General features: G+C 42.7%; 1 protein-coding gene across 1 annotated transcript; it reads right to left on the bottom strand.

Moving 5' to 3' along the window:
- Window positions 1-2,340: 2,340 nt before the first annotated feature.
- LOC308578118 (proliferation marker protein Ki-67-like) lies at window positions 2,341-25,442 on the bottom strand (the record flags this gene model as incomplete). Its single annotated transcript, XM_081178384.1, has 12 exons — window positions 25,407-25,442; window positions 20,913-21,025; window positions 19,208-19,289; window positions 18,994-19,109; window positions 17,274-17,343; window positions 15,409-15,487; window positions 13,267-14,562; window positions 9,244-9,473; window positions 6,146-6,764; window positions 5,265-5,395; window positions 3,274-3,466; window positions 2,341-2,354 (listed from the first exon to the last, which is right to left on the bottom strand). The coding sequence occupies exons 2-12, from the start codon at window positions 21,002-21,004 to the stop codon at window positions 2,341-2,343; spliced, it is 2,922 nt and encodes a 973-aa protein (XP_081034510.1). The 5' UTR covers window positions 21,005-21,025; window positions 25,407-25,442.

The raw sequence follows: 25,442 nt of genomic DNA, 5'->3' as shown, positions 1-25,442 counted from the left end.
CTCCCGACCGCCAGCATTTCCCTATGGGCTTTCGTCTTGCGATGCAAGCCCATAGGGAAATTCGTCTTGCGAAGCGCCTCCAAAACAGAAAACCCTTTCGTCTTGCGGGTTTTCCGTCTTGCGAGGCATTCGTCTTGCGGGGTACCACTGTAGTTTGTTTGCAATTGGGAGCAAGGGAAAACATAACTATTAAGAATTCATTCTCTTTGCTTGACTGCTCCCCAGAAGAACAGTCTTATATACAGTGCAATCCCAGACTACAACATCACACAAGATTTTCAAACATTAATGTTCATGGCAGTTTACAGCCACATGGTAGTTTATCACCCATTAGTCTGAACAAACTGTGATAGCTGTTGATGATGTATCAATTCCTCTTCCCGCTAATGATTTATTACATGCTACCTTTACAGATGGGGACACGGGTGGCGCTGTGGGTTAAACCACAGAGCCTAGGACTTGCCGATCAGAAGGTTGGTGGTTTGAATCCCCGTGACGGGGTGAGCTCCCATTGCTCGGTCCCTGCTCCTGCCAACCTAGCAGTTCAAAAGCACATCAAAGTGCAAGTAGATAAATAGGTACTGCTGTGGCGGGAAGGTAAATGGCGTTTCCATGCCAGAAGCGTCTTAGTCATGCTGGCTACATGACCCGGAAGCTGTACGCCGGTTCCCTCTGCCAATAAAGCGAGATGAGCGCTGCAACCCCAGAGTCGGTCACGACTGGACCTAATGGTCAGGGGCCCCTTTACCAAATGCAAGAGAAGGTACCCATGCTGAAAGATGGCAGCAGGAACACAAGAAGCCCTACCAATGTTGCTGGAGCACATGCCTTGGAAGCAGAGCATAAACCCTTTCAATAAGGACTCATTTTCTCCAGGGAAGCAGAAATGAACAGATACTAATGGTCAGGGGTCGCTTTACCTTTACCGATTAGTAGGCAAAGAAAGAAAGATGCCATGAAGACATTTTCAACTTTAAATTATACTAGTATTCTATAAATCTATATTGCATGGTTCAATAAACCCACATACATTCTTGCAATAGGGAAGCGAGCACCTATGCTTCCATGTAAAATCCTGATTTCCTTCCCAGTCTCCAAGAAGTAAGATTCTTTCACTCTGGCAAGCTGTGCTTCCGTAAAAAAACGCAGCAACTGTCAACAAAAATCAGGCAGGAACAGAGGAACTACACCTCTTTTCTTCTCTATATTGAAGTATAGAAAATTTAAAAATATAATGAAGAGGGAAGGTTCGGACCTGATCCCTGCATCAAGTCTTGATTGGGCCCAGTGCTAGCCAATGAAAGCTGCAAGACTGGCTTGGGATCCATCAGTTCTGGGCTATCTCAGCCCTACCCCTTGGAACACCCTATTTGTGGCTTTCTGCTGGGAGGGGGTTCTCTGACTGGCTCAGCATGAAGAGTAGGGCAGCGGGACACCTGTGCTCAATTCAAACCCCCAGTATTATATATTTTGAAACACTTGGGGAAAGGGCCTTATTAGGGCTCTGCATATATGCTGCTACACTACAAGCACTGAGTTCACTACAAGATCTCACTAGCTAGTTCGAATGATTTCTAACTAGAAATGGACCTTCAGTACCCAGCATACCCATTTCCCCCGTTGCTGAGAATAGCAAAACAGAATTAAGCAAATCTAATCTAAATTTAAAAACCCATCATTGTGGGGTGGGAGAGGGCGGAATTAAAAGACTAGTTCATAATTAAGACTAATATGAGTTTGAGAAATTACTAAATTCACATGCTTCCAGATTAAACAGGTAAATAGGGATTTTAGCAAAAGAGCAACTTTCATTCGGGGGCATTTAAAACCAGTATTAGTATGATGAAATGACTGCGTATTTTTGGACCATTATATGATGGTATCACTACTGTATTACACTTGGTTTAGATATTGACCTACCTTTAAAATAATATCACAGTGCCATCTGTTGGCAAAACTGAGAGTTGGTAAATTGGCATGGATAAAAATCTTACTATAGTCAAGAATGGGTAAGTTGCCAATGTTAAAAACCACTTAGTGCCTTATATTCATCACTTTCCTGTATGCATGTTCGCAATATAATTTTCTGGCAATTAGGGATTGATAAGACTGAGCAGCTTTTATTTCTTAAAGTTTTACTGTACACCTAATGCTGTACTACAGACAAACACACACTATAGGTTTTACATACAATTTAAAAAATGCTAGCTATTAAATCTGCCCAGATTTGCATATAAAAATAGTTAAATGCAAGCGGAAAGCTTATTTTGATCATGCGGTGACTGTTTCTGACTAACAGATGTGCTGTGTGAGGAAAAGCAACTAACTCCTAATCTGTTGTCACTTCCTCATGCCTGGGAGCAGAATGAACCAGAGCTAGAACTAGGGTAATCTGGATGTGCCCAAGGATACTCAATTGGGAGCTTTGATCTTAGCAAAGGCCCAAAAGGGCTTTGCAAGATTATTCTCTCAGACTGCTCCCCCTGCTCCTTGCAGGTTGTGCATTCCTACAGCTCTGAGCGTCTTGCTGGGTTCAATATCACCTAGGGTTAGTCCAGTCCTAACCTTACACTTTTAGAGGACTGGGAGCATATCAGAGTAGCATGCTGCAGTGAAACAAGAAGGCTATTGCCATCCTGCCCTGCTTGTGGGCTTCCCATAGTGATCCGGTTGGCTACTCCGGGAAACAGTATGTTGGCCCAGAAAGCCTTTGGGTTAGCTCCAGCAGGTCTTCTTAAAAAGTTAACAAAACAGCACCAATCTATTTTATCCTTCCATTCACAGTTCTGTGGATCAAAGCCATAAGAAAGTCTTATAGCAAGTGCCATCTTAGGATGTGAACTTCCTCATGTGATAGGATAAATATATCTTAAGATGGCACTAGCAGCCAATGGTTTTTTACGAAATATACTTGGAACTTTGTGACATACATGCACTTTCTCCATTACTACAGCTTTATCCTTGCAAAAACATAGATACGTTGAGATATATTGACTAGTTGAAGGGCACCAAGTAAGATTCATGGATGAGCAGAGATTTAAACATAGGTCTTTCTGGCCCGTCACTGACTTAAACAGAATGCTACTTTGTACAAACTAGGTTTGATTTTGTTAGAACAGCATGTGTTTGTTTCAGACAGTAAAACCAACCAAGTTCTTTATATGACCAATCCAACCATTTTCCATGGGATGCAAGTGAACTCCTTATAGGCTTGCAAAATATTTGGTACTGTACAAGAAAAAAAATCATTTCACCAAAACACTAACAATTTACCTGTAAAACTTTCATTTAAGTCATCATGTTTCTTCAAAGGATAGTTGATCATCACTTTAGGGACTTGTACAGCAGCATTCACAATACTGGTATGAGCTTTTCCAATCACAATTGGAGCAGGGGAATTTGCATATCCTGTAGTAAAGTGACCCTGGACTTTTCTTATTGGCGTTTTTAGCATGGAAACATTGTTCTGAAAACAAAATATACAATTAAACCTTTGAGTCTGATCACTGAGGCTCAGAGTGCATGTAAGTCCTGGTGCTCGCAGCTCAATTACCATTTACTTCAAAGTTGGATACAATTCTGAATGTCAAGTCCAGCATGCACAATAAATCCAAGCAAAAAAAAGCAGACAGAGCTTTCATCCATTTTTCCTTCTTGAAACATTTTGCTGCTTGGCAGCAGCAGAAACTACAAACATAGAGCTCACATCTGGCCAGTCACATCTTGCCTCCCCAACAACATACTAAAAATTCTCAGTGCATTGTTGCACTGTTGCTTAGGGTGGCTTTTGCCAATTCTAAGTCATTTCCATCCTTTTACTTAAGTAGTACTGAGAAAAGACTGCAAGAATAGCATGGGAAATCCAATTTTGCATATCTTATTTGATAAAGTCCATTTATGTATGTATTTAATATAGAGGTGTTTGATAATAAGAGAATAATAGTACAGAATGGTATTCAAACTGCTTAACATCCTGTAAGGCTACAAGAGTATTACACCCATATTACAGATTAGATGCTTGACAGAGTATGGCTGATCCAATGATTTCGTGGCTGAACTAAAGTTTGAACTGAACCTTCCTGGTTCATTACATGCTGTTAACTAACTACATTACATTAAGCAGCATGAATTCTAAAGGACTTAATTGTAATTGTAGTAGTTTGAATATAGAAAACTCTCTTTATTCCTAAAGTAATCAAATAGTAATTCATAGTTTGAATTATTATAATACAAGAGGAAAGCTGTGTGAAAGGCACTTGAAAACTTTTCACTTGTGGCTACATTTCCTCTCCACATATGTATCTTCTGGCTCTTTCTCTCATTGCAAAAAGCTAATATTACGTTGGAAATGCTTTAGAAGTGTCTACCCATTTACTTTCAGGATACTGGGTACTTGGTAATTGTTTGACAACAAACAGTAAGATGTAGTCCTGTTTCTCAAGCGGAGATCTGCTTTGCATGTGCGCAGACAATGTTGGCTAGAAGCCATTGTTCTTACAGATCATTCAGCCTGTTTTACTTAACCTACAAGCTTTTAAGTAGCAAACACAGCTCTTAAAACATTATTTCTTTTTGCTTGTGGCCCAGTGTGTGGGCAAGCCACTTTGGTTTGTGGACAAAACATGGTCTTGCTCCATCTACCAGACATTGGCTGCCTTTCTACTTGCTCTCATCATGCACCTAGAATTCATCTCCATTCATTTTACCATATCCTCTCTCAAAAGAAAATATGATGCATACTCATTAACATTAGCAACATCAACTTATCCATAATTTTCCCAAGCCTAGTTTTAACCTACTTTACAAACTGCTGTGCTTTATATTACTCATATATACTCCAATGTGGTAATTCAGGCTGGTTTCATTATCCAAAAGGCATGCACACCAAGAGAACACATCTCCAAACTCAGAGTAGGGGGAAAGAATCTGATCTGCACATTTGCTCTGGAATTCCATGCAATTATTGGGGGGGGGGGGCAAGGTGGAGGACATTTGAAGCTGCCTTATACAAAGCAGAACTATTGGTCCATCCATCCCAGTGATGTCTATTCTGACTTGGTGGAATAGATCTCAAGTTGTCTAGAAGTGCCAGGGACTGAAACTGGTACTTCATGGATACAGACCATCTATCAAAAAGCTAAAGGCCCTTCCCATCCCTGGTTTCAAAGAATTCCAGACTCTGGCATTTAATGACTGGAAAATGGAATGCTTCAATATATTTACTAAATGCAGGGTATTAGTTTTGATCACTGCTAGAGAATTACCTTTGATGGTTTTGTTGAGTTCTTCTTGGCTGACCTCTTCTTGGCTGATCTTTTAAGACCACATTTTGCAGCACTGCTTACTTGAGATTTTGGAACACCCTGTTTCACTATATCTGCCCAAGACTTTGCAACTGGAATGATAATTGTTCAAGATTGCTAGTTATTTCTATGCTTAAAACACATTTTTAATAAAACCAACATTTTCTAGATTTGTAGATTCATTTGTTCTAATGCATTTTTAAGCCAGGGTTGTCAGCCTGATGCCCATGAAGGCTTTCATTAGTACCTCTGGACATGTGCCAATTCCAAGCTTTATTTTTTTAATTAAAAAACCCACAACTGTCTAGCCCTCCCACAAATAGGGGACAAAATGTGCATGTATCTTCTAAGCCAGTGTTTCTCAAACTTGGTCCCATCATCCCTGACCACTGGTCTTGCTAGCTAGGGATTATGGGAGTTGTGTGCCAACAACAGCTGGGGGCCCAAGTTTGAGCAATTTCTGTGAAATGAAATTGAGTGTGGTGTGACCACCTTGTATATTTGTCCTGGTACTGAGTAATGTCCCGTTACAGCATTGGTGTTATCTCCACAATCAGGATTAGTAGGACCTAAATGACTTCCCATGGTTAGCATAAGATTTGAGGGTGGCTCTCTCTCTAATTCTGTGTTAGACCATACTCCTTATTGTAGCCATTTGGTGTTAGGCCACACATCTCTCATAGTAGCTATTTTGTGATGGGCACCCTCACTCTATCAAAATTCAAACTGTGCCCACTGATCCAAAAAGGCTGGTAAACCCTGCAGTCTTTTAGAATACTATATGCTGTATCTGATTGTTTTGTGGAACATCAAAAGACACTAACAAAGCAATAATGACAAACCTATCAAGTTGGCTTTGGAAGCCCCACTTTGCCTTTTAGAGTGAATTACACCCATTACTCCACTTCTCCTACACAAAGAACTTCTTGGAGTAGCATTTTTGCTCCTCTTTGTTGAACGAGCAGCTTTGCATTCTTGAACAGTAGGTTCAGATGTCTTTACTTCAGTGAACTCTTCTTCATCTCCGTTCATCTGACTGGAAAGAGCATCCTGTTCTTCTGAAGGTGGGCTGGTAACATGAGAAACTGAAAAGCGACCTCTTCTTTGGGGTGCATCAAAAGAAAAAGTGGCTGGGGGCGAAGCAACCGGAGACCTGCGTGCTGGAGGCGAGGCAACCGGTGACCTGCGTGCTGGAGGTGAGGCAACTGGAGACCTGCGTGCTGCGGGCGAGGCAACCGGAGACCGGCGTGCTGCGGGCGAGGCAATTGAAGACCGGCGTGCTGCGGGAGAGGCAACCGAAGATTTGCGTGCTGTGGGCGAGGCAACCAAAGACTTGCGTGCTGCGGGTGAGGCAACCGGAGACCTGCGTGCTGTGGGCGAGGCAACTGGAGACCTGCGTGCTGAGGGTGAGGCAGCATTCTTAGATGAACTATTCTCATGCTGAACCCCTTCAGGGAAACTCTGTAGAGAAAGAAGAGGGATTTTTTAAAAAGTTAATACAAAGAACTTCTAATGAGATATCAAATGTGGCATAGCACATAAGCAGAACTTAAACTGAGGAGACCTGAATTTGGGAATCTAGTGTACCACTTAGGTTTACAACCGTATCATACTGCAGTGGTTGAATAGATAAAATGTTCTCTATGTTGTCCTGAGATCCTTAGAGGAAGTACAGGATAGCAATTTGAAGTATAAATATCCACTTACAGATTTCAGTAGTTGCCCAGGAACTAAGTAGTTGTAACTGGTACTTCATTCAAGTGCATCTCCTTACTATAACATCTGCACAAGCTGGTTTGTTAAGACAAATTATTTTGGACATCTACATTGGCAACCGTGCCCCTATTATCTACAGAAAAGCATGTGAAGTTAGAGCTACATACTTTGACACACAAACTGTTAAGTGCTCCTTTTCAATTAACCTTTCTTTCTTGGGTAAATAGGGATAAGAAACCTTTTGGTGTCCTGCAGGTAGCAGGACCCCCCTTTGGCACCCATGAAATACCTCAGTAAGTATCTCATCAAAAATCCACAATACATAAGAAATAGCTTGCTCTTCTTGCTCAGTTTGTTTGCACTTAGCCAGCTACACCTATGAACATGTCCACATGTCACTGGATGCCAGGATTAAAGTATAAAGAGCTTCTTCCTGGGAGAGAATGCAGTAGTGGTTGGTGCATGTGCTCATGTCTTCACTAATGGGGTGGCATGTCTGCATCATTCTATAATTATGTCTCTTTTTCCATACTTTTAGACTTAGCAGCCATTTTATAATAAAAAGCTAACCCGCGGCAGCCATTTTGTGATTAGCAAGAACAGCACTTTCTCCAAATTTAAGATGGGCTCACTGGTTCAAAGTTTGGCGACTTCTGGCCTAACTCATATCAGCTCCAGTGAGTAGAGCCAATGGTTAATGATGATGAGAGCTATAATCCACCAAAATCTGGAAGGCCAGACACATGAAGAGGCCTAGGAAGAAACCACACAGACACACATCATGTCCTAGCCCAGAGAAAAGGAACCTTTTTGGATCCACAGGCCAGTCTAGCAGGCCAAATTTTACAAGTGTGCGGGGCCATCCTCCTGCTGAAATCACAAATGATGTCAAGGGATTTGGTGCTCTGAAACCCCAAATTTAAGACTTCAAAGCACTAGCAGGCAGCAAGGCACTGTTAAAAGCGACGTGTTTTTCCACATCATTTCAATAGTTGTTTCTTTGTAAATCCAGTTGCTGAAATGAAAGGAGGGACATGACACCTGAACCAAGTAGGAACATCTTCGCTTTGCATCAGCCACTGGGTTCCTGCTTTGTGCACTGCTTCAAAGGCTCCCAACAACCAGCTGATTGTGGTGCTTCGGAAGGGACTTAAGCTGGTTTGGCCAACTGCCTCCCTCACTTGTGGGCCAATGGGGAAGCCTGTCAAGCCAAGATTGGCCTGCAAGCCAGAGGTTCCTCAAACCTGTCCTAGCCCTTCTCCTTAAATGAGAGCTTTCCTCCTCCTTTTTTAAAGGGCACTGTCAAGCCAAAATTAAGAACTTTTATTCAGTGAGAATGCACTGCATTCATTCAAGTAGACATCTTTTCTGCTCATTTCTTTTAAATAAGATAAAACACTTATCTTTGAGAGGCCTTCCTCAAACGAAGCACAGGACAGCACACAACATGATAAAATGAAATACAATCACTACAACTACTAAATAGAAAAACCACAATACAGAACAGTAACATCAAACTACTTGCTCCAACCCACGATGGAGTCATGTTGTCCCTTGCTGCAATTTTATTTATTTTTACTCATAATCCAACTTTTAATAAAAATGCCAGTTCTCAAGAGTTATTGTACAGCAGGTGAAAACAAGGGAGTGGGGCTAGACCCCACTCATCCCATGGTGGAAACAAGTCTTCCCTTGCTAGCATTTGTCAGGGAACAAGACCTCTGAAGCAAATGGTCAAGCAACTGGAACTTGCTCAACCCACGCTGGAAATAATATTTCCCTGCATTCAAGATCATAAACCTGTCTCAAGGACACTTCATTTACCCTGACAACTTCTGAATTAAAAATTTTTAGGCAGGGATCCAATACCTACTTACTTGTAAGCCCCATTGGAAGGAATGGATAATATCCAATTATATTGTGGCATTAGAACAAATTTACTCTCAAGGGGGCCTTCTTCCCTGCACCCCAGCTCTCATGTGTCCACCAATCCTGCTTCAAAGTCTTTGGACCCTCTGGAGATTTGGTGCGGGGGGGGGGGGCATACAGAGCAACAGGGGAAGGAGTTTTCTTACACAATGTTGGATTTCACCCAATGGGACTTATATCTAAGTATGCATGTACAGGATTGTTAGAAACACACACACACACACACACGAAGAATGAGAAGCAGAAGACTTGATCTGGGTGCTTTTGAGGCATTTCAGTACAGAAAATTATTTACCTTGATTCGAGATTGTCTAAATTTCAAAACCGCTCGAGGCGAGTTTCCAAATGGCAAGCTCAGTCGTGCTGGAGTTGCACCTCTTTTAAGTGGTGAGTTTGGAGGTAAGCATTTATCAAACAGTTCAGGACTCAAGTGCCCACCAAAGGACACCCTCTTTCTCTTTCCAAGAGGCTGAATTAATATGTCAGGTTCTTCGTCCTTCCGCTTTTTAGGTGATTTCTTAACTTCTACAAAAGAGCAAAACATACCAAATTCAATATACCAAGTTACAAAGCTAATCAGAAGGTTGATTCATTTTAGGTAATTTATCTAAAAGAAAGACAGAAGAAAGTTATTCTGAATTCCAACATAAATATTTAGCTCCAATCACAAAGGGAGTAAAAGGTAAAAGTAAAGGACCCCTGGACAGTTAAGTCCAGTTGGCTTCAACTATGGAGTACGTCGCTCACCTCCGCTTTCATGCCGAGGGGGCCAGCATTTGTCTGCAGACAACTTTTCCAGGTCATGTGGCCAGCATGGCTAAACCACTTCTGGTGCAATGGTACACCATGACGGAAGCCAGAGAGCATGTAAATGCCATTTACCTTCCCACTGCAGTGGTACCTATTTAACTACTCGCACTTGTATGCTTTTGAACTGCTAGGTTGGCAGGAGCTGAGATAGAGCAATGGGAGCTCACCCCGTAGCACTGCTGACCTCATGATCAGCAAGAGGTTTGGTGGTTTCAGAATGTAAAGGTAGGCTATTGTTGATTTTTGTTTACTATGTTAAATAAGCAGGATTACTTGATAGCAGGGATAGACTAATTAATGAAATCTATTGGATTTGTCCAAAAACACGTAAAAATATAAGTTTTCAAATTGCCTTGATATTGAGGTATTTTGTACGTTTACCTGCAATGACGATGCTTTAGGTTATATGAAATACTTTTAAAGTGTGAAAGCTGACATGGAACTTGCTAATAAACAATAATAATAAACAAATATTATTATTGGAACCAAATGGAGAATGAGGTATCCTATTCAAACTTGTAGTTGGCTAAAATAAGGAACATCACAGAAACTGATATAATGACCAAGAAGATAGTTAAGTGATGAAAAAGATTTTTTTCTTCTGTGAATTGGTTACTACATACTGAGTGTCAGTATAATTTGAATATTATTTATTGTTAATTCATTGTTTTCTGGAGTGATAACTAAAATTTCATCTTTTATGTATTTGCACCAATTCAAGAGCACTGGAGATTTTTTTCTGTGCATACAAAAACCTGTCACAAAAGATTGCAGGTCTTTTGGACCCCCCTGATTAACTTTTAGTCTAGGGCATGGATAGGCAAACTAAGGCCCAGGGGACAGATCCAGCCCGTGGATTGCCTTCTCAATCCAGCCCGTGGATGGTCTGGGAATCAGCATGTTTTTACATGAGTAGAATGTGTGCTTTTATTTAAAATACATCTCTGGGTTATTTGTGGGGAATAGGAATTCGTTCACCCCCCCCCCCATATAGTCCGGTCGCCCACAAGGTCTGAAGGACAGTGGACCAGCCCCCTGCTGAAAAAATTTGCTGCCCCCTGGTCTAGGGGGTTATTTCTGCTCCAGGTTTGTTTTGTCCTGACAGAAGACTTAACATACTCATAGTTAAAATCTGCAATACTGATTTCATATTTGTAATGTTCTATAGGGTTATACTGAAACTCCTTCTACTGCGCTCCAGTAGAAGATCCCTAACAGAAACTTAGGCATTTGTTTCTGTTTCTGTTTTGCTTTCTCTTTTCTTAACACTGTCAGGTCACATATTCCGAATAGTTTTTGTTAAACTCTTGGTGATACCAACAGAAGCCTATTTTTAAAACCATAGTCACTTTGAAACTCACCTACAGGTGGTACCTAACACCAAGGAAACTAGCGCTAATACACCCAGGAACCTCACCAAAATGCTGGAGAGGGTGCACCTCCACAGGCACATACTTCCACATGTGGTGGGAGTGTCCCAAAATCCAACTGTTCTGGACAACAGCCATACAAGAAATTTGTAAAATAACTAAGCAAGTAATAGACACCACCCCAGAATTGGCCCTACTAAACATCTTCCAAGACAACAATGCCCATTTACACCACAAAGAACTCATAACCCACCTGCTCTCAGCAGCCAGAAACACCATAACCAGACACTGGAGAGACCTGTCAGGAGTAAGCATGGACCAATGGTACCAAATAGTATGGGAAACAGCCCTACTAGAAAAATTAACTAATAAACTGAAACTGACACGGGGACAAACAGAAGAAGATGCCTTCACCCCGGTATGGCTCCCCTTTATCACACACACAGCCCAACAGGACAATGACAATAATCCACCAACAGCATACAAATCAATATGGCTAACCTGATCCAAAACACCCACCCACCTCACTCACACACGAAAACCAAGATCACCACAGCCAATCACAAGCAAACAATCACACCCTAGGCCAACCCCAACCTCTCTCACCACCAAAGGAACACAAGTGAACAACAAAAGCACGCTGACACCAAACTCTACATACATTAAACATAATAGAAACACCGCCACCCAATCCCACCCTTATCCATCTTCCCTCTCTCCACCCCCCTTTCTTTTTCTCTCCTTTATTTATTTTTATTTTTATTTTTATTTTCTTCTCCCCCTAATGCCTCAACAAATGAAACGGATTTGTAAAAATGTTACATGGGGAAAAAATATATATGAGGCACTACACTTCTGTAAAACAAGAAAATCCTTAATAAAATATTTTAAAAACTCTTAAAAAAAAAAAAAAGTTACAGCTGTTCATGCCATCCAGCCTAGAAGGCTCCCTCCCTTCTGGCGCCGACCGAAGGGCAAGAGGCATGCTGATGGTTGGGGTGACCAGTGATTTCCCTACAGATATTCATAGAATCATAGAACTGTAAATGATCATGAAGAATCATCTAGTGCAACTCCCCCTGAAATGCAGGAATATGCAGCTGTCCCATCCAGAGATTAAACCTGCAACCTTGGCATTATCAGCACCACACTCTAACCAATTCATCCATATTAAGCATTAAATATCTGTTCTTTTTAAACATATGTCGTCCCTCCCCCCATCTTTTTTAAAAAAGGGAAGCTGGCTTATGCCAAGTCTGAAACTTCACCCATTCAGTAGCAGGGATGAGAGGCAGAATTTGGTTCAGGTCATATTTAAAGGCCTACAGAGGCAAGCATGAAGAAAGGCAGGACGATCATGGGTTCATCTCCAGATGTTTCACAAGAAAATACACGCTGCCCCCTGGTATCGACCCTGCTGCAGTCCGCTCCTCCCTTTCCCCCGATGGCATGTTGACGATAGAGGCTCCTTTGCCCAAGCCGGCCATTCAGTCTGCTGAAATCCAGATCCCTGTCACCTTTGAGGCGCATGCCCAAATCACTCCGTCAGGAGCCAAGAAACCAGAAGAGGCTCCCAAGGTGTAATTGACGGGTGGGAGTTTACCACTCGGGTTTCGAAAACGGGCAAACCCTCCTGTATCCCTTTTTTTGTAAAGACAGAGACCTCTGCAACAGCGCCACAAATAAAGTTGTGTTTTTTTAAACCCCCCCCCCAAAAAAACAAAAAAAACCAAAACCATAGTCACTTTGAAGTAAATCATCCCCCCCCCCCAGTATGCCCTTAAAGAGGTCTCTTGGACCTAAATACAAGACTGATAGTCAGAAAATGAGTGTATGATGACACTTCAGTATCAAAATAGTAAGGATACTTTCTGTTAAAGTAAGATTTTAAAAACAGAACTAGTAAGAGATAAAAATTGAGAAAAATCTGTTGGGGTTATTTTTAGTGCACTGTACTTCTCTTAATCGTAGTAACCAAATTCCTTTGGTATTCATACAAGTTTTATAAATAGAATAACCAACAGACTTTGAATAAAACTACATAAAGAGAGCAAAATTACAAGTTCAAGAAAAAGTCATGACAAATTTCTGAAACAATCTCAAAATGATAGTCTTAGGCTTGTACTGCAAGTATTTACCTGACTTTCTTTTTATAATAAATGCGCTTGTCACATTCAGTTCTGAAGCAGTCTCACCCTCTGCTGGCACTGGTACATTATTTTCATGACCTGGTATATAGTGTTTATTATCAAAACTCTGGTTGTGGGCCTTCATTGTTGGTTCTTTTATTTTATCATCCTCCTCCTCCTCCTGGAGCCAGTTTCCCTCTTTTTCAGGTGGCTGGTTAGGTGTGCACATGCAACCTGTTCCAGAAGTATCTACAGGAACTTCTAATGACTCCTCTGAATTGATATGCATCTGCTCTGTAGAAAAACGCCCATTTAAAAAGTCTTCATTTTGCTTAATGCTCCTCCGGGGGCTTTTACTGTTACGACAGCGAAATGAATAGGCAATGATTCCAGAGTTTCTATCTTTTTGTGTGTTGTTCATACCAATCTCATTTGTTGCTTTCAGAGTATGCATTGGTTCTATGGCCAGCACTTCATTCTTGCCTTTTATTTTAAAAAACTTACGTGGACTAGAATAAGTTTGAAAACTCTCCTTATTAGACTTTGGTATGGACAAAATGCTTACAAATGATCTGCAAGTATCTGTTAAGTTAGCTTTGATTTCCACACCAGCTGTCTTTGTTGGCTCTTCTTCTGACTTTTCAGGGCGCCCTGCTCTATCTGCAGGTTCCAATGATACTATGGAACATGATTCATGGAAATACTTTGCACTTTGTCTACTTGCTGTTAAATCTGTATCATTACTTGCATTTTTAATTCCTTCAGTTCCATCTAGTTCATTCTCTTCTGCTTTCTTGAAATTTAACTGATTGGTGCCTTCACTTTCTTGCTTCCGTTCTGCAGCATAACCTTGAAGACCCAAAGATGATCTTTTGGATCTGTTCCTTTCAAGAGATCTTGGATTTGATATCACACTGTTTATTTCTTGACTTTTAATATAACGAGAATGTTCAAATTCATTCCAAATTACACCTTCAGTCTTCTTAGTTTGACCAGTTTCAGATATCCTGCGTGGTATCTGAGATGCAGCTTCTTCCAAGGTATCATTACCATCTTTTCTGGCTAAGTGTTCTTCTTTTGACTGCAGAAATGTTTCATTGCTAACATCTTTCTCTGCTATTTTTGTATCAGGTTCGTGCTTCACTAATTCATAAAGTTCGCTAAAGGGAGACATTTCGTTTTTCCTTTCTGAACTGAAGGTTTTGTATGTAGATTGGGGTGTGCCATACTGTCCAGTAATAAATTCTTGAATTTTTGTCTTGTCACTTTCATTAGTATTCCGATTTTCCCAGTCAAGTTTCTTTTCTAAGAAGAGATTTTTAAAAGAATACATTTTTAAACAATGTGTTCTTTAAAAGTATTTCTATTTTTGGTATAATGCTTAAGTTAGATGAAACAGTGTTACCAAATTCTACAGTCAGTTAAGGTTCTGATCATAGGGCAAATATATTTTTGAGGAATTAAGTAAAATCAACAACACCTGCTTCTACATATAAAATAAGATTTAACATAAAAGTCCTCAACATACAGCTCAGACATTCACAAATGCACTCATATGAAGCTACTTTGCAACCGATACTGAGAATAGCATGCCCATAGTGAATGGATTCTTAAAACTTATCCGTGTATGCAATAGACTCTCTCTCTCTCTCTCTCTCTCTCTCTCTCTCTCTCTCTCTCTGTGTGTGTGTGTGTGTACACTGACAAACATCAGCATAATCTGTAATATAAAATTAAGATTTATCTACTTGTGAACTCTAATCATAATCCAGAGCAAACAAAAAAAGTGGCTGTCTGAATATCAGTTCCCGCTTCTTCTCTTTTGCCATGCCTGGATCAGCTGACAATACAACCTGCAGTGGAACTGGCAGGAAATAGAACTGGAAGGGGTTTTCTCAGCCCACAAGGTGTATTCTCTAAAATATTTTGCTTCCTGTTACTGGAGAGATGGGTGGAGACAACCCATATCAAGGATCACATTCATCCCTACAGGAGAAACTAATTCACCAAATCTTGCTTCATCTGTTCCCTCCTACAGCAGAATCCCAGTAAATGCTTTGATTTCAACTACTACGTATCTGTTTATGTAGCTTTACATTTTCTTACCATTCAAGGCCTAACAGTGGTAAATAAGCTAAAATAACTACCAACCAGAAATCTGAGGACTTTTAGATTCTGAATTCCGACAGTGCAACAACTCCTCCTGTTCTTCCTGCAGAATATGAAGAACCTGTAAATTTGTACACAATGTATCAGATCAATGAATGTTTTATTTGTTTTAGAAGTTCACAAAATTGTGCCTATGGAAAGTATTACCGTATTTTGCGCCCCATAAGACGCTCCGGCCCATAAGACACACCTAGTTTTTTGGGGGGGAAATAAAGAAAAAAAATTTTATTTCCCCCCCCCAGGTGCGGGGCTGGAAGAACCAGGTCGGGGAACAGTGGGAAGGCACGCTCTGCCTCCCCGTTGTCCCCCGAGCTTGTGGGGCTGGCGATGGGGAGAAGTGCACCAGTCCCGGGAGGGCAGGCAGCTCTGCGCCGCCATCCCGAGCGGGGCAGGACTTAGCGCCCCGCTCGGGATGGCGGCGCAGACCTGCCTGCAGTCCCGGGACGGGAGGCAGCTCTGTGCCGCCATCCCGAGCGGGGCGGGACTTGGCGCCCCGCTCCGGATGCCGGTGCAGACCTGCCTGCAGTCCCGGGACGGCAGGCAGCTGTGTGCCGCCATCCCGAGCGGGGCGGGACTTGGCGCCCCGCTCCGGATGCCGGTGCAGACCTGCCTGCAGTCCCGGGACGGCAGGCAGCTGTGTGCCGCCATCCCGAGCGGGGCGGGACTTGGCGCCCCGCTCCGGATGCCGGTGCAGACCTGCCTGCAGTCCCGGGACGGCAGGCAGCTGTGTGCCGCCATCCCGAGCGGGGCGGGACTTGGCGCCCCGCTCCGGATGCCGGTGCAGACCTGCCTGCAGTTCCGGGACGGCAGGCAGCTGTGTGCCGCCATCCCGAGCGGGGCAGGACTTGGCGCCCCGCTCCGGGTGCCGGTGCAGACCTGCCTGCAGTGTGCCGCTCGGGATGGCGGCGCAGAGCTGCGCTGGTCCCAGGACTGCAGGCAGCTCTGCACGGCCACCGGGAGCGGGGCGGAGCTTCTCCCCCGGCTCCCGGTGGCCGGGCAGAGCTGTGCTGGTCCCAGGACCGCAGGCAGCTCTGCCCGGCCACCGGGAGCGGGGCGGAACTTAGCGCCCCGCTCCGGATGGCAGCGCAGAGCTGCGCTGGTCCCAGGACCGCAGGCAGCTCTGCACAGCCACCGGGAGCGGGGCGGAGCTTCGCCCCCGGCTCCCGGGCAGAGCTGAGCCGGTCTCCCGAGGGTTGCGCAGAGCTTCCTGAAGCCTGGAGAGCGAGAGGGGTCGGTGCGCACCGACCCCCCTCGCTCTCCAGGCTTCAGCGAAAGCCTGCATTCGCCCCATAAGACGCAGGCACATTTCCCCTTCATTTTTGGAGGGGAAAAAGTGCGTCTTATGGGGCGAAAAATACGGTAATTGGTTTATTTTTGAAGTAAATATTTATATGGTATCGAATAATTTAACTGAGTAGATTTCACTAGAACCCACCACCTCTAGCCTAGTTCCATTTATTCTTAAGAAAAAGCTTCAGCTGTTTATTTATCTTCACCCCCTAAACTAGGAGTAACAGCTATCTTGAAAATAATCTATCATCTTTGAATACAGTTGTTCTTGCATAATCATTAAAAAAATATGATATGAAAATGTGCTGTTAAAAGAATGCTTCCAAAACATCTATTAAAAGCATACATTCTCAGTAATATATTACTTTGGAGAGAAGAGTGCTGACATTAAAACGTTTCTGTGAATACAGTTGCCATCCACACATAAAAAAGGGAGACCCTACATCTGCAGGTAAAAAACCCACTTAAGGAGATTGGGAATATGGAAACCTATAGCTACATATTTCATTCAGTCCAGCAAAATGCAAAGGTGCATTTCCTTGTATTCATGGAGTTACCTGTAATGTTTCATTCTCTTGAGACCTGGAACTCCTCTTCCGTGGAAGTAATGAAGGTGGATATTCAAACCTGTTTAAAGGTATTAGGTAGGCTTAATATTGATTTGTTTATCCCACTGATGAGCTAAATACCCTGGCTGCATACCAGTTGTTGAAAACTCTTTGGGCTGGATAATGCAAAGAAAGCACCAGCCTTAACAGTCATAGAGCCAAACAAGAAGTGTAAGTAGCAACAAATTGAGTAGTCAGGGAGGTGAATAAAGGAGATGAGTTCTGGGATCAGGCTTGGCTATGAGACAGAGTCAGTTTTGGCTGCCTGAGACCTGACCTTTACAGAGAGCAGGACAAGGGGACTGTGACATTGCTCTTGCTTCTTGACTCTTGTGCAGCTTTCAATACCATTTCCCGTAGTATCCTCCTGAAATGACTCAGTGGAATGGACACTGGTATCACTGTGTTACTGGGCTTCCATTACTGCAGTCCTGAGAACAGCACCAGAAGAGTGCTTTATGAATCTCTGACAGTTATGTTATGGAGTACCCCTGGGTACAATTGTATCCCCCAGTGCTATTTAAAATCTATACAAAGCCACCAGAAGCCACATGGAGCCTGGACCTGTGCCCGGACACAGTGGTGGGACAGATGAGGGAAAGTAAGCTGAGGTTGAATCCTGCCAAGGTGGAGGCACTATAGGTGTCTGGATCCCATGTGCAATAAACTGATCAATTACGTGCCATGGATGGGGTCACACTTCAGCTGAATTAGCTGGTATGCAATTTGGGGGTGCTTTTGGATCCAGCTTTGTCAATGGAAGCCCAGGTAACCTCAGTAGTTCATGGATTAATGATTTCAAAGCTGGATTACTGCAATGCACTGTAAGTAAGTTTCACTTTTACTGACCCAGAAACTGCAGTTAATGCAGAATGCTGCAATACAGTTGCTGAAATGATTGGGATCCTATCAACATATAACACCTCTGCTCAGATATCTACACTGGCTGCCAGTTTGTTACCAGGCTAAGTTCATGGTGTCACTATTAGTATACAAACCCATAACAGTTTTGGACCACTTTACCTGTGGCATCACTTTACCCCATATACTCCCCATCAACCACTTCTATCGGCAGAACTGACACAGCACAACGTACATAACACTCATTCCGCAGTTACAAAACCACAATTTTTTGGTGTTGCAGCACCTATACTTTGTAACTCTCTACCTACTAATATCAGATAGGAGTATTGACTGTAATATTTTCAATGCCTGCTTAAAACATGTTTAGGCTAGCCTACGCAGACAAGTTGAATGATGCAATGCATTTTAATCTCCCTTTGTTTACTGATTTTAATTATCTTTTTAATGCTTTTAAATACCTGTTTTTAACTGTCTTGTACTGATAATTTTAACGTATTCTTTTTTATAACTGCTTAGAGGCTTTACTACAATCAAGCAGTATATAAAAGTTGTGAAATACAGGTGGTGACCATTTTGCATGCGTCCAATTGATGTGTGGCCTTCCATGCATGCCATTTTCTGACCCAGAAGGGGATGGAATGGGCTTACACACAATATGACTCAAAATGCAACCCCTGCACAAAGGAGTTGCCTGAACATAAAATAAACTCATTAAAAATTCCAGTGACTTGACCCAACCTAGGCAACGTGACAAGAGTAATTTTATTTAAGTAGATCCATAGCTGTGTATAGCATTGTTACCTACCTGAAAGAACGATCAATAATAGTGAATACATCTCCATGCTTTAAGTACGTAGGCTGCTGAAAAATATTTCCATTGAGTTCTGTTGGGTTTGCAGGACTTAAGTTAAACAAAGTTGCCTAAAAATAGATTTAAAAATATTCAGCTCAGTCAATTAAGAAAGGTCCAAGAGACACACAACAAATCAATACAAAAAAATAAAAATAAGAATGCATACCTCCTTATTTTCATTGACTTCGATTTTACAATGTTCTTTGGAAACCTGAGGCAGCTGAATTCTGATGTCACACTCTCTTTTCCTTTAAATATAATCATGCAGTTTTCAGATTAACATTTGTATATTACACAGAGATAAAGGGGTTTTTAATATAAAAAATGCCATAATGCTACTATTCAAATATTAGAAAAATTATAAAGACAAACTATGTAGTATTATGAAAACTGAACTTGTTTTAACTGGAAAAAAACACTAATGTTTACTGTTGGCATGCCATAAACCAGAGATGGCTAATCAATTCAGGGTCTAGAGCCACACTGGTCCAGGGTGAACCATGATATCTGCATGCCAAAGCAAGCATGCCCAAAGTGTAAATGTGTCCATGGCTAGAATTGCAGTTCGCAAGCTGCCTTCAAAAAGCTTTTATATTCTATCAATACTATTTAAAAGCCTTTTTTGATAATCTATTATTATTTATTAAATTCTGTAAAATATAAATATATACATAGGAAAGAATACATTTTATGGATCAGAACAGGGGACCTGTAGAACTGGTCGATGAAGAAATAGTATTTTTTTAATGGACAAATTGGAAGGTTGCAAAGGGAGGACACAAAAAACTTCCTGGGGAACTATATATGGCTCACAGGCTATAGGTTGGCTACCTCTGCCATAAACTTTCCCCTGCCTTCATTAAATATGCACTTGGCCACTGGTACCTATTCACGTAGATACTTGGAGAAAAGATACTCTAAACCAGAGCAACACCTGCATCCAATAAAACCCTCCAAAGATATGAAATGATAAACACAGATGTTGCCGATATCACTTGCTTATGTAAAACAGAAAGGTTGAATAACTATTGGAGTTAGTAAAGTTCAACCTTTCAGAGCAGGTTGTACAATTCAAAAATTTCTCTAAAGTTGAAAAAGAGCTCTCTCTATTGACTTTTATGTATGGTGAACTTGAAGCAGACAATCCCGAGACATTAATTCGAGAACAGCAAAGATGCTTATATCTCCAATAGCAAGTGAATGTTGCTCCTTTCATTTGACCCACTGAAAGCATGCTATTAACAATTTTTGCCCACAAAAATATTATAGCTTCACTTGAGAGTTTCAAAACTGTGAAGAAAAATTAAATTTAAACCCAAAAGTAAAGACAAATTCCTATCTACTAGCTCTCAAAAAGGTCAAATTTACACCAGTGTGCAAACCTAAAATGTGCACATTGATGCAGTGCTTAGGCATATTGACAATTTAATTGACATCTTAAGTTTTGCTGTTTTAAAGTGCAAGCAGGTACGCGCAAATCCCCAAAAGGGGCACAAAAAGGAGCAAATACGGCCCTAAAAGAGTGAAAACAGCAAAAATGGAGTCTAGCCTTTGCAAGTGCAGTCCCAGGAGCCTTTTACGCCTATGGAGAGTTGAGAGTTTAAGAAAGTAGATTTGGAGAGTGATTGTGGAGCTGGGTGGATTTCTGGCTTTTTTTCAAGCGTTTCTAGAAGTTTAACAGGTGGTTGCAGGCTTTTTCAATGGTGCCCCAATATATGTAATTTCACTTAAATATGTGGTGCCTTGGAACGTAACCTCCATGTAAATGGGAGTTTCCTGTAGCAAAGATTTTACTGTTTCCCTTTGTGAAAAGAACAGTTCAGACAATTAAATTCCAACATTCAAAATACCTTCCAATAAATAAGTCTTACCTTCCAAACAAACAAGAGTTTTTAGTCAGCGGAAAATGAGTTCCATCACTCCCATTCTTTTTAATGACAACAATTTTCCCAAAAAGTGGCATTTTCTCATCTGTAATTCCTACCTGTAAGGATTGAACATTGAGAACTCAATAAAACTTTACCTAATTAGAATATATGATGAGCACCTTTCTATTAAGACAATACACCAAGAGAATTACAATTTTCTTACACTTTTCTTAAACCCAGATTATCATGAAACTATGTAAAAGCCTCTTATCAGGTCTATAGCTACAACATATAATGCAAATTACATTATATAATACAGGAGACACATACAAGTGTACTATTTGTACACGTATACTGTTTTGCTGCTCATTAACACTAGCTGCTAAAAAAAATTCAAGTCATTTCTCAGTAACATGATCAAAGTCATAGACGTACAAGTAATTTGAACAAGACATCTTTAAAATTAATGAATGTATTATGGCATTAGCTTTCATGGAATACAGTGCACTTCATCAGATGCACAGAGTGAGATCCTCAACTGTCAAAATATTGCACACATGGGTGCTGTTGGGGTGGATGGGTATAATGTGGCCAGAAAGAATGCAGGGAAAATAGAGACAGTGAAAATTACATAAATAACAATGATAGTTCACAGAATCAGTTGTGAATAATAGATATCCTGGCATTTGTATGCCAATTAACTTGTATGTTTTGTTAACATTTCATTTAGTACTACAATATGTTTACATAGAGCTGCCCTTGAAGCTAGTTCAGAAGTTCCAATTGGTGCAAAAATGCTCCCACCTCACTATTCAGTATCAAAACTGGATACAATATTGTGACAGCACTCTTGAAACAGTTGTGCTGGTTACGTGTTTGCCCAATTTAAGGTGCTCACTTTAGTGTATTGTCCTGCATGGCCTGGATACTTAAAAGAGCACCTTTCCCCATTATATGCCAGCCTGTGCTTTGAGATCTGACAGAAAGGTCCTTCTTATAGTTCTATTTAAAACCAAGACGCAAACAACAAGACGGTAAGAAGAGCCTGCTGGATCAGGCCTTCAGGCCTATTGACAACCTAATCTAGCATCCTGTTATCACAGTGGCCACCCAGATGCCTGTGGGAAACCCACAAAATGGACTTGAGAACAACAGCACCATCCCATTCTGTGGTTTCCAACATCCTGCTTCTGGAAAGGACTCATGTTATGGCTTCTGTGTTATGGCTCCCCGATTACAGAATTGCCTTCCACTAGAAATACGTTGGTCCTCTTTGCTGGTGTCTTTATGTCATTTACTCTGCTTGGCATTTGGAGGTCAACTGCTCCTACTGTTGCTGAGTTATAAGAGGTGTTATATTGGTAGTTTAATGATGGATGTTCTACCGTTTTTTATTATGAATTGTATACAGTGCTCAAAATTAACCAGGCACTAGGCATTTCCACCATCTGGAAGTGCATGTCTGGGGATCCTTGGATCTAGACTGTTTTCATACAGTAACACTCCATCCTGTAGAATTCTATTGGTTATATTTTATCTACACAATTGGGAATGAATTTCTGGAAACAAAATGCTTCTCAGACTGCAGCCTGAGCAGGAGCAGTTACCATTAATAAAAAGAAGTTGGAATAAGCCAATACACATGTGGACTTTTCTTCTTCAAGTTCTCAAAGCTCCAGGTTGTCATTTGAACTATCCAGATGTTTAACTGATCACAGCCCATTGTTTGAAAAATAAAACTTTAGAGCTGTCTTGCCAAAAATATATATCCGAATTTCTAACACAAATTGTATACCATCTTAGCAACTTCATTTAAATTAATTAAAAAACATATTTGCCTTACTTCAGCCCACAAGTGAAAAAAGGAAACTCTTGATATATAGTTTCACATTGCAAGTCTGAATAAAGTATCCTTATTACAGGATGGCCAGTTTGTTATCATTTACAATGTCCTGGGAGACTGGAATTGCCCCCCAACAGTTTTTTAATATTGTAATTTCTGATGAGATTAAATTTATTCTTCTGCATAGCAACTGGCCTATTTGTAGTATGTATGCAATAATCCACTAACAATGCTCTTAATCATTCTACATATAAAGTTATTCTAGTCCTCTTAATCAATTCCAATAATTTGTCAGTGAAAGTCTGTCATGTACATGAGCAGTTTAACTTGAATCCATAGGACACTGAAACCACATGTCTCCTCCTCATGTGAATCACTAATTGATTTCCAGGTACTGTACTATACAGATATATAAATGCATCTATTTTACTGTCTACCCCATACAGTACTGTCAAAGCAATAACGTTTACAATCTGTATACCGTATTTTTCGCACTATAGGACGCACTTTCCCCCCTCCAAAAATGAAGGGGAAATGTGTGTGCGTCCTATGGTGCGAATGCAGGCTTTCGCTGAAGCCTGGAGAGGGAGAGGGGTCGGTGCGCACCGACCCCTCTCGCTCTCCAGGCTTCAGGAGAGCCCCACCGCCAGCCCCACAAGCTCGGGGGACAGAGGGAGAGGCGCAGCGCGCCCTTCCCGCTGTCCCCCGACTTGGTTAGAAGGCTGGCGGGGGGGAGCCTGCTCCTCCCCGTCGCCAGCCCCGCAAACTCGGGGGACAGCGGGAGAGGCGCAGCGCGCCCTTCCCGCTGTCCCCCGACTTGGTTAGAAGGCTGGCGGGGGGGGAGCCTGCTCCTCCCCGTCGCCAGCCCCGCAAACTCGGGGGACAGCGGGAGAGGCGCAGCGCGCCTTTGCCGCTGTCCCCCGACTTGTCTAGAAGGCTGGCGGGGGGAGAAGCCTGCTCCTCCCCGTCGCCAGCCCCGCAAACTCGGGAGACAGCGGCAGGGGCGCAGCGCGCCTTTGCCGCTGTCCCCCGACTTGTCTAGAAGGCTGGCGGGGGGAGAAGCCTGCTCCTCCCCGTCGCCAGCCCCGCAAACTCGGGGGACAGCGGGAGAGGCGCAGCGCGCCTTTGCCGCTGTCCCCCAACTTGGCTAGAAGGCTGGCGGGGGGAGAAGCCTGCTCCTCCCCGTCGCCAGCCCCGCAAACTCGGGAGACAGCGGCAGGGGCGCAGCGCGCCCTTCCCGCTGTCCCCCAACTTGGCTAGAAGGCTGGCGGGGGGGGAGCCTGGTTTTGCGGGAGGCGGGGGAATCCCCCCGCCTCCCAGGAAAGCCAGGAGAAGCCGTGCAGCCCTTTTAAAAGGCGCGCGGCTTCTGCCGGTTTTGCGGGAGGTGGGGGAATCCCCCCGCATCCCAGGAAAGCCAGGAGAAGCCGTGCAGCCCTTTTAAAAGGCGCGCGGCTTCTGCCGGTTTTGCGGGAGGTGGGGGAATCCCCCCGCCTCCCAGTAAAGCCAGGAAAGCGCTGTGCAGCCCCTCCGCCAAGGAGAGGCTGCACGGGGCTAAAGGGGAAGCCAAAACAGCGAGCGGGATCCATCCCGCTCGCTGCCTTGGCTTCCTCCATAGCTGCGCGCAACCCCTCTGCCAAGGAGAGGCTGCACGGGGCTATGGATTCTTTAGCCCCACGCAGCCTCTCCCGGGAGGGAGAGGCTGCACGGGGCTAGGGGAAGCCAAAACAGCAAGCGGGATCCATCCCGCTCGCTGCCTTGGCTTGATCCATAGCTGCACGCAACCCCTCGGGCAGGGAGAGGTTGTGTGCAGCCTGTACGCTGCTCTTTGGGGCTGCGGGGGGAAAAAAAGATTTTTTTTCTTGAATTCCCCCCCTAAAAACTGGGTGCGCCCTATGGTCCGGTGCGCCCTATGGTGCGAAAAATACGGTACATAATAGAGGAGCTGTACAAATCAGCAACTACACTTTCACACAAACAGTTGTACTTACAATGAGACAGCCTGCTTTTTGTGAAACAGCTTCATCTGCATACACAACTGGAATAATAGTCTGGCTTTGCAACTATTTTGTTCCATGTTTCCACCTCATGTGATTGGTTTACTAACAAGTACATTTCCTTCAGAAACATTTTCGTTTTTAAAAAACCCCAGAAACTTTAGGATGGTAACTGTAGATACATTAATGTGTGGTATGGATACCAACATAGTTACAATATTTTTATACAGTACCACAGCAAAGTGGCACCTTTTTAAAAGTAGAAATACCGTGTTCTGTAGAAAGCTCATTTAATTTAAAATGGTCTCAACAGAATTACATGAAGCAAAAAAGTTTCAGAAGAATAAGCAACAAAGACATTGAAAAGTCAGGTGTGCTGGGATTGCCAACTCAGTTATGCAATTGTTCCCAAAAGATATAATCAAACAAGGTAAATCAGATGTAGCCAACGAAGTGCCCCCTCCCCAAACTGTTCTACAAATCCCATCATGCCAGACTATGCTGGCTGAGGCTGATGGGAGTTGTAGTCCGACTACGAATATTTATTCTGTGCAAAGCCACCCTGCAGCGTTTTGCTGGAACCCGATTTTCCATAAGAGAGATCCTCTGTGGATGCAGCGCGCTCCGGAAAGGCGAGAAAGGCGCGCTTTTCAAACATACCTCGCGACTAGTCTTGTGGAGATGCCCCGTTCCCCA

This window comes from Podarcis bocagei (assembly GCF_964188305.1).
Source record: "Podarcis bocagei genome assembly, chromosome: W".
Taxonomy (NCBI): domain Eukaryota; kingdom Metazoa; phylum Chordata; class Lepidosauria; order Squamata; family Lacertidae; genus Podarcis; species Podarcis bocagei.
The sequence above is the reverse complement of the archived record's forward strand: the minus strand, read 5'-3'. Positions and strand labels throughout refer to the sequence as shown.